The sequence below is a fragment of the Physella acuta genome, unplaced genomic scaffold, assembly GCF_028476545.2.
Source record: "Physella acuta isolate Inbredline_101_S28 unplaced genomic scaffold, ASM2847654v3 ptg001389l, whole genome shotgun sequence".
Classification (NCBI taxonomy): domain Eukaryota; kingdom Metazoa; phylum Mollusca; class Gastropoda; family Physidae; genus Physella; species Physella acuta.
The window spans coordinates 35,001-52,408 of NW_026732904.1; the positions used below are offsets into that span (position 1 = coordinate 35,001).

The window sequence follows — 17,408 nt, forward strand, 5'->3', positions numbered from 1 at the left end:
CTACTTGTTCTACGTGTTGTGCTAGTCTCGGCTGAAGTACTGGTCTATCAAGTCGGGGAAAATTTGATTACAGTTTTTTTTTGTAATATGTTTTGATTGGCTAGATATTCGCTGGTAACCCTCAATGCTGGCGAACTACAACATGTGTATGCTAAGAGCCTTTTACCATATAAAATAGTGCAACTGTATGACTACGTAACTTTGCGAGAATGGCTTCTTCAAATACGACCGAAATTATTACACACTATGTAAATATATATATATATATATATATATATATATATATATATATATATATATATATAAGTAGTTACATAGATATTTTCTATTTTGCATTGCAACTAGATCGTCATCATCTTCATCCTTCAACCCTTACTTTTGGTCGATGGGGCACCAGAGTTGACGTTATAATTCTCCGCCATCCACCTCTGTCCTCTACCGTTCTGATTAGTTCTGAGACTGGGAGCCTCGTTTAATTGTCATCCGTCTAGTGACGTCTTTGACTTCCCCTTATTCACCCTCCTGGCACAGTGTCTTGTATTATTCTTTTGGATAAGTCGTAGATTCGTATAACATGTCCATACTAGCACAATGTCCTTACTTACACTCTATTCAGTGACATATCAAGGGACGACTTACTTTATTTCCATGTAGGAAGTGGCGTAGACCCTCCTACCGTTTGAATTCTATAATGGCTGGTTCTAGGCGGAACAAACTACGCATGCACAGTAGGGGAAAAATTTGCCGCACTGAATGGAAATATTTGTGATGCCATGTACATACGTATATTTAACGTTATGCCAAAGTCTAATCCTCCTTACCCAAGCTTCCGTTAAGGATCTATTCGAGGGAGGGAGGGGGGGCTGTTCCCTCCGAAAAATTCCAGTAAACCAATGTATAAAAGAAACTATGTCCCTAACCCTAATGTCTATTCCTAATCATAATGTCTAATCATAACCCTACTACATTAATAACATTACTTATTAGTAACCCTAAGGCCTAAACCTAACCCGTAACCCATCAAAAGTTCAGTAACAGTTTTTATTTAATGCGGTATGGAATTAGCATTTCATTCTATTAAAGCTATATCATATTATTAAACGGTATGCAAATAGACTAGTAAACACACTATAATTAGAGTCAAGGGCATTCAGTTTGATAAAAGCGATTGATTATTTTTGTTTGATTTGGGATATCGATCAAACACTAAACGTCAACAACATAACGCAGTCTACGTCAAATCTGAAGCGATAATAATTAGCAATATGTAGGTGGACAGCTACGTGCTCTGATGATTAGCTTGGGTTATTAAAACACAAAGGCAAAATATAGGTACACTGAAGTTAAAAGAGTGAAAAGTAAGGCCTATATATTGATCGGTAGCGATAAAAAAGGATAGGTTTAGTGATTTTTTTTTAAACCTAGCAGTCTAAGATTGTATTAAAAAGTATGTGAGTGTAGTACACAAAGTTAATTAAAGGTAAGAACCAGCAGACCCTGGTGTATTGTGAAAAGGATGCTGTGGTTTGTCATGTAAAAAAAAGATGTATTAATATTAATGGCAGTTTAGGGGGATGGTGAAATGAGGGAGGGGATCAATGTTTAATATTGTGTTGCATCAGGTAAACTGCTACGTAAAGCAAGGCGATACTACGTATGGTGCCAGTTCTATTAGGCACTATTCGGTCAAATTTTACTTGGCAATAGTTGGGCAACTTTTACTAGGCAATATTAGGACAGAGTGCCTTACCTGTTTAATTAACCTTCGAACCGAACATGTGTATATAACCTTTGAACTATTTTCATAACATATCTCAAGTGGCATGTACTACTAAGATACAAGTCTGGCGTGTAAATAGCACCGGATGCAAGTCAGTGCCAGCCGCCCAATAGACTAGAGCCAGAACTATGCTAGCCACCCAATAGACTAGAGCCAGAACTAAGCTAGCCACCCAATAGACTAGAGCCAGAACTAAGCTAGCCGCCCAATAGACTAGAGCCAGAACTAAGCTAGCCACCCAATAGACTAGAGCCAGAACTATGCTAGCCGCCCAATAGACTAGAGCCAGAACTATGCTAGCCGCCCAATAGACTAGAGCCAGAACTATGCTAGCCACCCAATAGACTAGAGCCAGAACTAAGCTAGCCACCCAATAGACTAGAGCCAGAACTATGCTAGCCGCCCAATAGACTAGAGCCAGAACTATGCTAGCCACCCAATAGACTAGAGCCAGAACTATGCTAGCCACCCAATAGAGTCCTTTCATATGACGTCACGTCCGTTCGTGATACCTACGCCCGCCGCCACAGTGGTGTACACCAGACGTAAACACAATCAGCTGTTCGCCAGCGCTGGACGTGTTCACCAGCGCTGGACGCGTTCACTGTATGAAAAGAACCGCACCCGCGGAAAGGGAAAAATACGTTAAAAAACTTGAACTCTTAGGAATTGAAGATCCTTATACTGTTATTGACAGTTTCGTATAAATAAATATGTGGACAAAATTTCTAAATAAAAATACTGTTAGTAATACTGTTTGCGTTTAGAGTTAAAGTAGCCAAATCTGATCAAATGCAGTTCTCGATACTTTGTTTCAGGTAAGGACAGTAAAATAATAAACTTCATTTTAATTATAAAAGATAACTATTAATAAAACAAATATGCTCGACCTTCACAAATACTAATAGTAAAAGACAAAGTCAAAAGTAATAATAAGAATAATAAGATCTTATAGTAGGCCTAATACCTGGCTCCGCTGGGTAGACATAGAATCTAGAATCTACTTCTTTACTTAAATTTAATTACTTTAGATCTACATTCGATTCAAAATACACCCATAATAAATCAAAAGTAGTCATCAATAGGCCTAATAAAGCATTTAATTGTCTCTAAGATCTAAAATCTCGCTCTATTATCTAATCATTTTTTTAGCAAACGAAATTTTCTGAAATTGAAATAGATTGTATGACTAGACTTAGATCTAGAATCTGCTACTTAAATTAAATTGTAAAAACTTTATACAAGCATGTAGTTGATATTATTGTAGTAGAAGGCTTTAATAAATTACTAAGGCCTACCTACTTTGTTGTCTTTTTACAGCAATATGTATCTGATACTGGACTGAGTTTAATTAAATTCAAATTCATATCTAGTAATTGGTCTACTAAGTTTTTGTAGCCTAGTAGTACAATCTAGATCATACCAGCCAACAACAAATAACCACATTATTATTATTTGGTTAATGATTAGGCTATTTTTTTTTAAAATCCACTGTTTATAAAAGAAACAAATCAAGCTAGAAACATTATAAGTGAGATGGTTTAGAATAATAACAATGGACCCAGTCTACAATTGATACAATTGCAGGTCTACATAGGGCCTACAGTCTAGTAGTTTACAGTAGGCACCTAGTGTGTAGCTAGTATACTAGTGTGTAGCTGTCCAGAGTTAAGATTCTTAATGCCTTAATGCTTTCCCCCTGATAAGCCATGTGTGCTATAAATGACATAACATGACACCGAGGTGAGAAGTGTTGAGGGGAGAGCAGTGGGACTTTCCCCTTTGTTCTCCCTGCTGGGCCCTGAGGGTCAAAATTATATAAGAAATACTATCTCTGTGGGGCTGGGTATCACGGAGGTGAGACATTTTCAGGGGAGGGCAGGGCAGACTCCTCTTAGGTTTTATTGTGGGCTAGATACAGGTGGGGGCAGCCATCATGAGGGTTGAACGTCAGTATTAATGTGTCTGATTACTTCCCTGCTGGATTATAAGGTCTTAAATTGTATAACATGCTACCCAGATTGGTTATTACCCATGGATTATATTAGCCGTTGTAGTGTGGGTTTTGTAGGAGTTAAGTGGTCTCACGTTTGCTACAGTAGATAACCTATAATATATTACTGCATTTGATCAGCTTCGTCTACTTAAACTCTAAACACAAACGGTATTACTAACAGTATTTTTATTTAGAAATGTCGGCCACATATTTATATTATCCACGAAACTGTCAATAACTGTATAAGGATCTTCAATTCCTAAGAGTTCAAGTTTTTTAACATATTTTTCCTTTTCCGCGGGCGCGATTCTTTTCATACAGTGAACGCGTCCAGCGCTGGTGAACACGTCCAGCGCTGGCGAACAGCTGATTGTGTTTACGTCTGATGTACACCACTGTGGCGGCGGGGGTAGGTATCACGTGATTTAGGTCACGTGTTTGCAAGGACTCTATAGACTAGAGCCAGAACTAAGCCATACAGAATTTTGTGGATTGACATCCAAAAGCTTACGGAAATTCCCGATGCAATTCATACAGAAAACTTAATTTTCCAGATTGTCCGATATATTTTTAAGGGTTATCAAAAAAAATGTATTCCGTCTTAATTAAGACATGTTATTCATTATTTTTTTTAAATACTTAAATCGTTTGAGCTATTAATCATATTGTTTGGTGATTTTTAAACTTTCTGAACTATTCATGTGTATTAAGTTCCCTTTTTGAACCGGACGGTCCAATCCGGTCCATAGAGTAAGTGAAATGGAGTTCATCTGTTTTCTTTGCCCTCTGCATGTGAATAGATAGTTTGGTGGGCATTACGCCAAGTGGCCTTTACTTTCCCTAACGTTCGGACGGCATGTATACGGATTCGAACTCGAGACTTAAGGTTTGACAGTCTAGCAGATTAACTTTAATGTAAACATTGTGTTTTATTTTGGTCATATTTGTTGTGTTTTGATTTACAGGAGTGAGTTTCAAAAGTCGGTTGAAAAAAATATTTTTTGTTTTGAACTTTAAAAAACGAAACAAAACAAGATGTACTTAGTTTATGACCTGAGCTTTACTCATCAGGAAATCTACTGTGTAAGTAAACACTCGCATTACAACCAACCCTCGACTCCGCCTCCATCACTCTCTGTGTAAACAATCCCCGAGCATACTTATAAAGTTCAATGTCTAGGTCGTTGTGTTCTTTAATGACTGACAACATTGTGTGATTGACATCAATATGTGACGCTCTGGTAAATTCATCATTCATGATTCGTTTGGCCAGCAACACACCAAACGTGACCTCAAACAAAAACTGAGATTTTTCCTGCTCCTCTGTTAGGCCAAAGAACTCCATGGCCCGCAGATTTTCCTTGGCGCTGTTGAGTAGAGTCTTGTCCACGAAGTCTTTGGAGAGTCCAGTTCTGTTGTAGCAGTTGACCAAAGACAGGTTAGCCAGCATTCTGGTCATGCGGTTAAAAGCGAGGTTATGGCTGTTGAAATAGAAGTTGCTAAAAATAAAAACTAAACCACGAAACAACACGTTTCAATTTCGTTCATACAACATATAGAGCAAGCATTGTAATTATGCACTAAATTGGAATATTGGTATGTGTGTCTGTCTGTGTCTTTCTGTGTGCACTATGAACCTAAGTACAGTTTCAGACATGTTGACGAAATCTCAATATAGTAATCATATAAAATGTTAGTTTTTCTTTAACTTTTGAGCGATTTCCGGTAACCGGAAGGGGAATACTATACTTCGCATTTCTGAAAATCAATAACTTGTGTACCGTTTACGTTTGGTGGACTAGTTTGCGCAAATTTAGAACAATTTTCGAGAAAGGAAAGTGACAGTTTACTCTATTTCGGTCCATGCGGCTAGTGAAGTGACTGGGTGGATTCATTTGTGACGTAACACAGAGAGTAAATAAATCTTCACCAAACGGATGATAACTTCTAGGTGATATCAGTTGTACGATATCAGAGAAGTGCAATGACACAAGGATAAAGGGAGAATGTATTTATTATTGTAATTTTACACAATTGATTTATAACTAAAATAATAGCATTGACAACGCATCCTGAATGGATTATGCTAACTAAACTAGAACTATTATCGGGGTATTTCAGATTTTTGTACATCATCAAAAACAATTAGGCTACCGCCTACCAGCGAGCACACATCAGCACCATGAGACTAGCATGAAGCACCTACCTGCAACCGACGAACTCGTCAAATGTGACGTCACGCCACGGCCCTCCCCCAGCACACCTGGGCAGCTCACTGGGTGTGGCGTTTCTACCGTTACACAGGTATTCTTTGGGCCAGTAGGCGCCACGTCTGACGTGCATCCACTCACTGATGAAACGGTTGACTGGATCTCGTAGGTAGGTTATGTAATGGTAGCTGTAGGTACAGGTAGGTGATGTAATGGTAGCTGAATGTACAGGTAGGTCATGTAATGGTAGCTGTAGGTACGGGTAGGTTATGTAATGGTAGCTGTAGGTACAGGTAGGTCATGTAATGGTAGCTGTAGGTACGGGTAGGTTATGTAATGGTAGCTGTAGGTACAGGTAGGTTATGTAATGGTAGCTTAAATACAGGTAAGTGATATAACGGTAGCTGAAGGCAGTGGCGTAGCGAGGTCGGGTGTCACCCGGTGCGGCACTTAATGGTGTCACCCCCCAGAGGCGTTGCGACCCTTCCCGGGGACAAACTTTCAAGTTTTCGATTTGCATCCCCCCCCTCAAGTTTTTGATTTGCACCCCCACCCCCCCCCCCCTCTCAAACTTTCGATTTGCACCCCCCCCCCTCAAGTTGTTCTCTATATATTTTGCTATTTTTTGCCTTGGTGTCACCCCCCTAAATGGTGTCACCCGGTGCGGTCCGCACCCCCCGCCCCCCCCCCCTCCTCGCTACGCCCCTGCCTGAAGGTACAGGTAGGTGGTGTAATGGTAGCTTAAATACACATTTGTGATGTTATTTGTATATAAAGATAGATGTAGAATATGTAGTGGTAGCTAAAGATACAGTTAAGTAATTGTAAAAAAAGGTACAGGTAGATGATGCAATGGTAGCTAAAGTGGCTAAATGTATAGGTAGGTGATGTAATGCTATCTAAAATTAGTTAGATGAGGTAGTAGTTATGAACAAAATGTGATAGCTGAAGAAGTATTGCATTTGTTTTTACACTACATATCTGTGAATTGTTGTGTCAAAATTTGAAACTCAAATTCGATCAATTTTTAATGCAGCGTTTTCGGATACATTCGTCTCTAAAAACAATGCAAGAATATCTACTTTATAAATTCTATCAGATTATAAATTAGTTATTATAAGTAATTAAACAATTATGAAAATATGGGAAGATAATAAGATTTAGTTCAAGTGATCGTTTGATCGGTTTGCTTTCGGAGGTTGAACAGTTGGTCGCGGAAACTAATCTTAATTTTTCAAAGTTTATCAACACGTTTTCTCAGTATAGTATTTTTAACGTAACACCTTGTTGCTTGATTAAAAAATCATACTTAAACAGTAATATTTTTATAATAACATATGAATAAACATTTAATCAAGAAGGTGAGTACTCACTTCCGGTGTGACCTTTGAGGCTCTACCGACCTAAGCCACGTATCCACACACTCGGTCAGCTCCGTCCAATCCGCGTGCAGCCCGCACGTGAAGCCTCGAATAAACCAGGCCGCCAGCCACGTGACGTTGTTTCCGGTCTGGCAGACGCACAACCCAGAGCACCTGCACTCTGGTACGTCCTGTATCCAGCTAACCAATAAACGTCTCAGGTGCATGCCGCCTGTCTTCTGGATGTGCAGGAACACAATGACGTCATCGGCATTCAAATTTAGCTTGACCCTGGGTTTGGTTTTACAACCTGTTGACCGTACTGTCACCGTATCTGAAGCCTCTGTCGTCGTTAAGAACCTTGGCGTGCCTTCTGTGCTCCCGACGTCACTACCATTGTCTAAACTTTGTATCCGTCTTTCCCAATTTAAATTTAGTGAATTCCACGAGTTAAAATGCAGTTGTGAGAAAAATATCACAACATTGAGGCTCAATAACACGTATACGCATATCTTGAATGTTAATTGTTTCATGTTTTTGACCAGTATCTTTTTATCAAAGCAATCCATACAAAAATATAATTTCTTTATTTCGCTGAAAAATAAAATATTGTTAGTTCAAGAAAGTTTTTACAAGCACAGAAAAGTATGTATAAGTAATTTGTATTGGAGTAATTAAAATTACAAAGATTTTTTCCCCCTAAAAACTACGTTATTTATTACATTTTAAATAATTCAAAGTTTGCTTAAGAACTATTGATGTGAACACACCCACACAATTGCACACGCATATGTATAACATTAATTGGTTAATTAATTAATTAATTAACATATATAAATTTATCTACTAAATTTATGGCCTCAATGGCGCATAACCAGTTGACACGTAATCCTTAATTGTGATGGAAGCATGGTCGAGTCGGCAAAAGCGCATGGTTGATAAATTCGAAAAAAGCCTCTGGCAAATAAGGCTCGATCCCTCCCAACACTAAAAATTAAGAACGAAGAAGAAGAAGAAGATCTACTTCATTTATATATATATATATATATATGTAACGAGTCCCCGAGTCTATCCTGCCGACAACGCCAAATGTAACGAGTCTCTGGCTACCCTGCCGACAACGCCAAATGTGACCTTCCCGAGTCTAACCACTCATTCCACACAACATTGACCACAGCATAGATACTCGAAGATGCAGGTTCATTATTGATCCTTTTATTACATGAATCAAAGAATGCTTCACAATAATATAATGAATCAAGAGAGATGTTTCACAATAATAGTCTGAATCAACGGACCCCCAACAGTCCTCACTAGGCTTCATCTAACTGAATACACATGTCTAACGTCCTTCTTAACACAATATCACCAACGTGGTACTGCCACACAGACTCACTGAGAGAGAGAGACTGACTGCCTGACTGACTGACCGACCGACTGACTGAGAGAGACCTTCTGAGAGACTTTCTGAGACACTTCCTGAGAGACTGACTTTCTGAGACTGACTGAGAGAGACCGACTGACTGACGGACTGACTGAGACGCTGACTTTCTGAGAGACCTCGAGCTCAGCCGTCGCCTTCCTTATATCCCCTTCATAATCGTACTCATATTCGGTCCTATCATAATCGTAATTGTAATCGATTCTAATCGTTACATCAGACTGTTAATTACGCCGCTTCTGTCGTACAGTCCGATTTTAATAAGCCACCTGCATCCTGTCACATCAAAGTTGACAGACCGTCTTTCGTATCGCTTCCCGAGATATTACGCCTTGGCATCAGCCAACACCTGCACTGTGACGTCAGACTGTAACACGTTATGTCTCTTGGTAACTTCCCCTAGTTACATCCACCCCTGCCTTTTTTTGTGTGTTATCAACCACAAACAACGCTTGGCAGGTGCAGTCCTTCAAAGTCAATCGCACCACCGTAAAAAAAAATCCATTCACTGTCAATGTCGTCCCATTCGTAAAAGATTGACAGTTATCCCTATTTCACATATCAAATGTGTCTACATCATATTCCTCAGACACAAAACAGTTCTAGAATTCACATCCACCTTTTTTCGTCTGGTGCCTTCACCAGTTCACTTTTATGACTTTTTGAACAGTCTGTTCTCATACCAGCGCGACCATGAAAGAATTGATGGTTGCTGACAAAAAATTTCGTATTCTTTCTGTTTCTCAAACTTCTCCGCGGACCACTTATCTGATGGTCTATTGTCTCTCTGCTTTTGGAGGGACCGGGATCCTCCTTGTTGCCGGTATCCTCCCTTTGTGTGTCGCTGTTGCGCTGTTGATGGTGACATGGTTCCGGGATGGGTATGAGAATTTCCGTTATAGTTTCCGGTTCCCTAATTGTCTTGGGTTTCCTTGTGTGTAACTGCTCTTCTTGACTATGACAATATTTCTTTAATTGAGCAATATTCGCCCACCGATCCGGTTTGGTGTGATCGATGGGTCTTATCTTAAAGGGGCCACCTGCTACTTTAGGCATCTCCACGACTTGCCATATCTCCTGTCCCCAGAGGTCGTGGATTTTGTTTCTGCCTAACGGGTGGCTACGCAGTAATACCCTGTCGTTCAGTTTGAGTGGCGGGTCCTTTGTCTGTACCGGCGGTTCCCTTCGCCGTGCTTCATGCTCTAGTCTTTCCTGTACTACCCTGTACATTTCTCTAATTCGTCTCATATGTTCATTCACATATTCCAGTGCAGTGTATGAGCCAGTCATACTCTCCTTTTTTCCTAGGAACAAGTCAAGGGGGAGTCGAGCCTCCCGTCCGAACAGCAACATGTATGGCGAAAAGCCGGTTGTGGCATGGGGTGTGCAGTTGTATAGATATACCAACTCTGGGAGAAAATCAGGCCAACGTTTTTTTTGTTCAGGTTCTAGAGTACGCAGCAAATCATGCATGCTGCGGTTGAACCGCTCGCACTGTCCGTTTCCTTTCGGATTAAATGTGGTTGTTCTAGATTTGTTGATCCCGTAGTGGCTGCACAGTTGGTTAATTACTTCTGACTCAAAGGCCCTTCCTTGGTCAGAGTGTAATTGTCTTGGTATGCCATATTTGATGAACCAATGTTCTATTAAGACCTTTGCCACTGTTTTGGCAGTCTGATCTCGTGTGGGCACCGCCACAGTCCATTTGGTGAAAACATCAGTCATTACCAACACATGTTCCGTCCCATCCGATGATTGCTCCAACGACGTAAAGTCCATAGCCACAATCTCTAGTGGTTTTGTCGCTAATAGGTGTCCCGATGGCTGTCTCATTTTGACAACTGGCATTTTCGCATGCTGACACCTCACACAAGCCTCACAATGGCGTTTGACCTCCATTTCCATATTGGGCCAGTAACACCTCCGTCGTAATATTTTGTGCGTCCTGTCCTGACCCTGGTGTCCTGCCCTGTCATGTGCCAACCTTAGCACTTCTTCTCGTAATTGTCCAGGCACCACCACCTGGTGTATTGTCCCATCAATTTGGTCATAAATTCTCCGCATGAGAACACCATCCTTTATACTGAGACGGTCCCACTGACTCAGTATTTTCTTTGTTTCTCGACCAAATTGTTCTCTTTCCCTTCTTCCTGGGAATTTTTGTTCCTGGACGTGTTTCAACAGCGGCTGTAAGCCACTATCCGTTCTCTGGGCATTTCTTATCTCTTTGTGATTAAGGCAACTAAAATCACCAATGTCCATATGTCCGGGCTCTGTGGAAATGTGCTCCACCCCGGTCTGTCCGTTTTGCATCACTAGCCTTTCTTTGTCTATCATTTCTTCTAGTTTGCCAACACTGTTCTGTTGTCTAATATTTTTATTTACTTCTTCCGATAACAGACACTTTAAAGATGAACATTTCTCCTGTGCTTTTGATTTGCATGAACTTTTCCTATCCAGTTTCCTGGTTAGACTTTGAATTCCTTTATTAAGTCTACCAATTTTCTTCTTATCATCATTTTTCTCTACCAACAAATTGTTCACTTGCACCCCGTGAGGGATATCTGTTGACGCTCTGACCTCACATATTCCTGTCAGCGTTTCTTCCTCATCGCCCGGTCTCTCGTAAGGATTCCTTGATAAGGCGTCCGCATTGCCATTGGACCGCCCCGGGCGATATTTTATCTCCAGGTCAAAGAGTGCCAATTCTGCTGCCCATCGCTGTTCGATGGATCCCAACTTTGCTGTCTTTAGGTGACTCAAGGGGTTATTGTCGGTGTATACCACACATTTAGCACCTAATAAATAGTCCCTGAATTTTTCCGTCACAGCCCATTTTAATGTCAAAAGTTCTAGTTTCATGGCGCTGTAATTTGTCATGTTCTTCTCTGATTCCTTCAGAGCTCGACTGGCATAAGCAATAACCCTGAAGCCTTGCTTTTGTTGTTGTGATAGCACAGCTCCCAGACCTTTAGAGCTGGCGTCAATTTCTAGCCGAAATGGTTTGTCAAAGTCTGCATATCCTAATATCGGCGCCTCTGTCAAAGCCTTTTTCAATAGCTTAAACGAGTTCAGGCATTCATCAGTCCATAATTCACCTATCCGTTGTGTTTTACCTTTCTTTTTCTCCTTACTGTGTTTCTTTGTCATTTTGTTTACCAAGTCATGCAATGGTGCGGCAATTTTTGCAAAACCAGGCACAAATTTTCTATAATAGGAAGCAAAGCCCAAGAATGATCTGACCTCTACTGTAGTTGTTGGCTGTTTCCATTCTTTAACAGCTGCAATTTTATCTGGGTCAGTGGCGATGCCATCCGACGAAATCACGTAACCCAAAAAATGTACCGATTTCAGACCGAAGCAGCATTTGTCTGGGTTCAGCTTTACTCCTATCTCCCTAAGACGGAGAAACACTTGTTCTAATCTTTCTAGATGGTCCTCCCAAGTTTTTGAATAAACTAGTATATCATCCAAGTACACCAACATTATTTGAAATAGAAAGTCACTCATAGCACTCTGCATTACTCGCTGGAATGTAGCAGGTGCATTAGTTAGACCAAACGGCATACGGGTCCACTCGTACAGTCCCAGTGGAGAAATAAATGCAGTTTTATGTTGATCGTTGGGGTGCATGGCCACTTGGTGGTAGCCACTAGCCAAATCCAAGGTAGAAAGAAATCTTGCTCCCCCCAACGCATCAAGACATTCATCAATACGGGGCAAGGGGAATGCATCCCTTCTTGTGATATTGTTCAATTTCCGGTAATCACAACACAGTCTTATCTCCCCTGACTTCTTTTTTACCACTACTATCGGTGCCGCATACGGGCTAGTGCTGGTTGTAATAATTCCCTTTTTTAGTAGATCGTTCAGGTGTGCCTTCACCGCAGAGTAGTGACTCGGTGGTAATCTTCGATAAGGTTGCGCCACCGGCTTGTCTTGTAGTAAGGGTATCTGGTGTTTTATTACTTCCGTGTAACCCAAATCACCCTCGTACGAGGCAAATATATCCCTGTACTTATTCAACAATTCATTTAGTTTTGGGTCCTCAGTTTCCGGGAATGTATATGATCGGCCATCCTCTTTCTTCACCTCGGCCGTCACATTGACCGACCTAACTGTTACTTCATTACTGCTGGTATTGCTCAGTTCGATGCACTGTGCCGACCTTTGTACCTCGACGTTCTGTGGTACTCCTACCAGAGTATTAGGCGGTATAAAAATTTCCTCATCCAAAACATTTGCCACTAGTCCTTGAACTAGTCCATTTTCCGCTGATGTGTATGTCCGCAATAACACGACGCCTGCCCTCAGTGCGGCGCCACATGGTTCTATCATCACATCACCATTCACACTTCTATCCCCAATTTGTAATGTGATTGCCTTGACCGTGTTTGCCGGGACTGATATCCTTCCTCTGGTCTTGGCAAACCTGGCCAACTTGGATCCCCGACCTGGTGTGGTCGATCCGACAATATTTGTAAGAAATTCTGGCAACTGGCCAAGAATATTCATGCCCAACAGGCAAGGTATATTTGACACATTTGTCTCTAGGTTGTGTTTCGTAACGAACACCCCAACCTGCTTCAACCTATGTCCCGCCACCACGACATCCGCCAGAAAATAACCACAGTAAGGAATGGTTAGTCCATTAGCTGCCGTCAGGCGCATGCATGTGTCAGACCTCAACCTATGGTCTTTTCCTTTCATCCATTTGGTGTAAAAATTTTCCGTGATTGTCGTCACCTGGGAGCCTGTATCCACAATTGCCTTCACCGCGATGTCCCCAATCGTAATCACCATTTCGGGACAGACTCCCATCATTTTGCTTCTTGGGCCATAACCTCGCCCCTCTGTAGCCTGGCCCTGCCTTACAGAGGACGACCGTTTCCCTGGCAGTACCGTGCCATATGTCCGGGTTGTGAACAGGACAAACAAATTGGTCGACCGTCAGCCGTCCACCGGAGCGATGGACCGGCGGGTCGCGGCCGTCCAACCTGTCTCTGTTTTGTACCGTTCTTTTCCTGATTCTCAGCTGTTGACCTGCTTTCTAACCTCTCCAATCTTTGGTCAACCTTATCCAGGTGGGCCAACAGTCGAGCCATCATGGTTTCCACCGTGCCGGTCCCCGTGGGTGGGGATTGTTCCTGTTCCGGCACAGAGACTTTGTCCACCGAACAGTTCGATTGGTCCTCCTCCTCGGACCTGCGGATCGCTGAGTTCCTGACCTGAAGGAAGGTCAACTGCGGGTCTTTGTGGACCTCCTCTTTCAACTCTCTCCTTAAGATCGGGGTTGCTAGCCCCTCGATGAACTGGTCCCTCAGTAGGCGTACATCAATGTCAGGTGTTTTGCCCTTTACCGAATCAAAGGCCCTGTTTATTCGGTGTGAATACTCCATCACACTCTCCGCCATTCTCTGCTTTAAGCCTACGAACCCCGATAGCAGTTGCGATCCCGACCGTCTCTCCCCAAAGGTCTCCATAATCAGATCCAGCACCTTATCTGGATCTGATTGGACGGTTTTATCGTGGCATTTGACCTCTGCCCTAACCGTCTCTCCTATACTGCCCATCAGCAGTCTTAATCTTTCCTCTGGTGACATGTTTCTCGAGGCCCAGGCCGCTTTGACCTCCTCACTGAACCTGTTGGTTAAAGTTGGATCACCGTCCCCGTAAAATTTGTTAATGTGGGACTCTCTGGGCAGGACCACAATATGGGTCTGCTTCTCGTCCAGAGTAGACATTTTATTCCTTTAGTAAAAAAAAGAGTTCTTTCTTACCGTGTGTGTATGAAAAAATTTTCCTCGTTCCTCAATTTTCACTGTTCCTGAATGTCCGAATTCACACACACACTAAACACAGTTATGAACTAGGTTGACTATGGGTGCCTAAAGCGGCAAGTCTCGTTGAATTCATCCTGATCGCAGCGCCAAATGTAACGAGTCCCCGAGTCTATCCTGCCGACAACGCCAAATGTAACGAGTCTCTGGCTACCCTGCCGACAACGCCAAATGTGACCTTCCCGAGTCTAACCACTCATTCCACACAACATTGACCACAGCATAGATACTCGAAGATGCAGGTTCATTATTGATCCTTTTATTACATGAATCAAAGAATGCTTCACAATAATATAATGAATCAAGAGAGATGTTTCACAATAATAGTCTGAATCAACGGACCCCCAACAGTCCTCACTAGGCTTCATCTAACTGAATACACATGTCTAACGTCCTTCTTAACACAATATAACCAACTTGGTACTGCCACACAGACTCACTGAGAGAGAGAGACTGACTGCCTGACTGACTGACCGACCGACTGACTGAGAGAGACCTTCTGAGAGACTTTCTGAGACACTTCCTGAGAGACTGACTTTCTGAGACTGACTGAGAGAGACCGACTGACTGACGGACTGACTGAGACGCTGACTTTCTGAGAGACCTCGAGCTCAGCCGTCGCCTTCCTTATATCCCCTTCATAATCGTACTCATATTCGGTCCTATCATAATCGTAATTGTAATCGATTCTAATCGTTACATCAGACTGTTAATTACGCCGCTTCTGTCGTACAGTCCGATTTTAATAAGCCACCTGCATCCTGTCACATCAAAGTTGACAGACCGTCTTTCGTATCGCTTCCCGAGATATTACGCCTTGGCATCAGCCAACACCTGCACTGTGACGTCAGACTGTAACACGTTATGTCTCTTGGTAACTTCCCCTAGTTACATATATATATATATATATATATATATATATATATATATATATATATATATATATATATATATATATATATATATATATATATATATATATATATATATATATATATATGCCGTATTATCGTCCTAACAGACAATATTTAATAAACTGAATATAATGGTCTAGCCTATTTCCGCCATGGAAATTTAGAAATAAATCTTAAACAGGCGTTAACTTGTTACGTACACACAACTGCTAGTGATAGATAAGAGTTACATTTCGAGTCTGCCTATATCAAACAATAACGATAACTCTTAGGTTATCAAACCTTAAGTATTGTAAATTTTAAGTTAATTTTTTTTTTCTTCTAAAGGTTGTTACATCTTATGAGATTGGTATAGTATACGCTATTTATAGGTTGTGTCATATTTTGATGAAAATGCAAAATATACAATTGTCATTATATATTAAAATTTTGTAATCCTTAAGTTTGTTTTTGCACATAAATCTAACCTTTAAACTTAAATATAGTTATCGTTTTTTATCAAATGATTATTACACTTTATAGAGACGGAATTAACTGTTATTATTTGTATGTTTATCTATATTTTTTCGAAAATGTAAAGTTTAAAATTGCATTTATATTTTAAATTTGTCTAAGCCTGATATTTGAGTTATGGATTAAAATCTAACTCTAAAAATTCAATATAATAATAGCTTTATGAAGTTCATTATTATAGCTTATAACTTAGCTCAAGGTTGATGGACGTTCTTACTTTTTTGAGGCGCGTCGTATCCTATAGCAAGTATGTGTCTCACAACTTAAATGTTCAGACACAACGTATTTAGACAGAATGATATAAATCAATTGTCAGACATCGTTGCCCCCTCAACGCAAAAATATCCTATATCTGTCTAAAAAATTATAGATTTTTTTAGGACATACAAAGTTTCATTGAGCAACAAATATAGATTTTTTACCTCTCTTTCTCATCCGGACCTCCGAGAAAAAAAATCAAACTACTCCACTTAACTGCAATATCCGTAATAGTAAACATAAACGTCAAATCACTTTGATCGACATCAAGTTATCTTGAATGTGGGATAAAATTGACCAGTCGGTCTATAATACAGCCCTAGGTTAAATTTTAGTTAAGAAAAACAGCTATAAACGTGTATATATATATATATATATATATATATATATATATATATATATATATATATATATATATATATATATATATATTTATATAATGAATTAGTTTATTTTTAAAATTTATAAGAAATACATATTGATTTAGAGCGCAAGTAAGAAAATACCGGCTGACTTGTTAACGACCGAGACGAAATAAATGGGTATGGTGAATTGATTGTGAAAAATCATTTATAGCCAGAGGCGTATCCAGGTTTTCGTTGTAGGGGGAGCGAAAAGAGCAAAAAAAGGCGCCGAATGTTTAACACGTTCTATATACGTATATATATATATATATATATATATATATATATATATATATATATATATATATATATATATATATATATATATATATATATATATATATATATACGTATATATGTATTACTAACTGTATGTCATTACTTCGCTATGATGTAAAATTAATTGAAAGTAGCACCCTGAAGAAATAAGAAAAAACACACAATGTAGGCTGACAAAACTAAAATTGTATCAATCTAAACAAACAATATATATATATATATATATATATACACATACTACAACCAAAAACAATGAACGTAACACAATCTGTTTTGTAATTCTTGTAAAAAAAATTCTTACATAATAATTCCTGGGAAATTATTTAAGACAAGTGAAATAGGGGAAATAATCACTCTCTTAATATAAATATGTATATATCTACACATTCAATTACAAATGTCAAAACAAATA

At 40.1% G+C, this 17,408-nt stretch overlaps 1 protein-coding gene across 1 annotated transcript; it reads right to left on the minus strand.

The window, feature by feature from the left end:
• Positions 1-4,836: 4,836 nt before the first annotated feature.
• On the minus strand, positions 4,837-16,331 carry LOC131927249 (heparan-sulfate 6-O-sulfotransferase 3-like). The gene is made up of 4 exons (XM_059283015.1): positions 16,273-16,331; positions 7,360-7,941; positions 5,983-6,174; positions 4,837-5,257 (listed from the first exon to the last, which is right to left on the minus strand). The coding sequence occupies exons 2-4, from the start codon at positions 7,914-7,916 to the stop codon at positions 4,837-4,839; spliced, it is 1,170 nt and encodes a 389-aa protein (XP_059138998.1). The 5' UTR covers positions 7,917-7,941; positions 16,273-16,331.
• Positions 16,332-17,408: the final 1,077 nt, after the last annotated feature.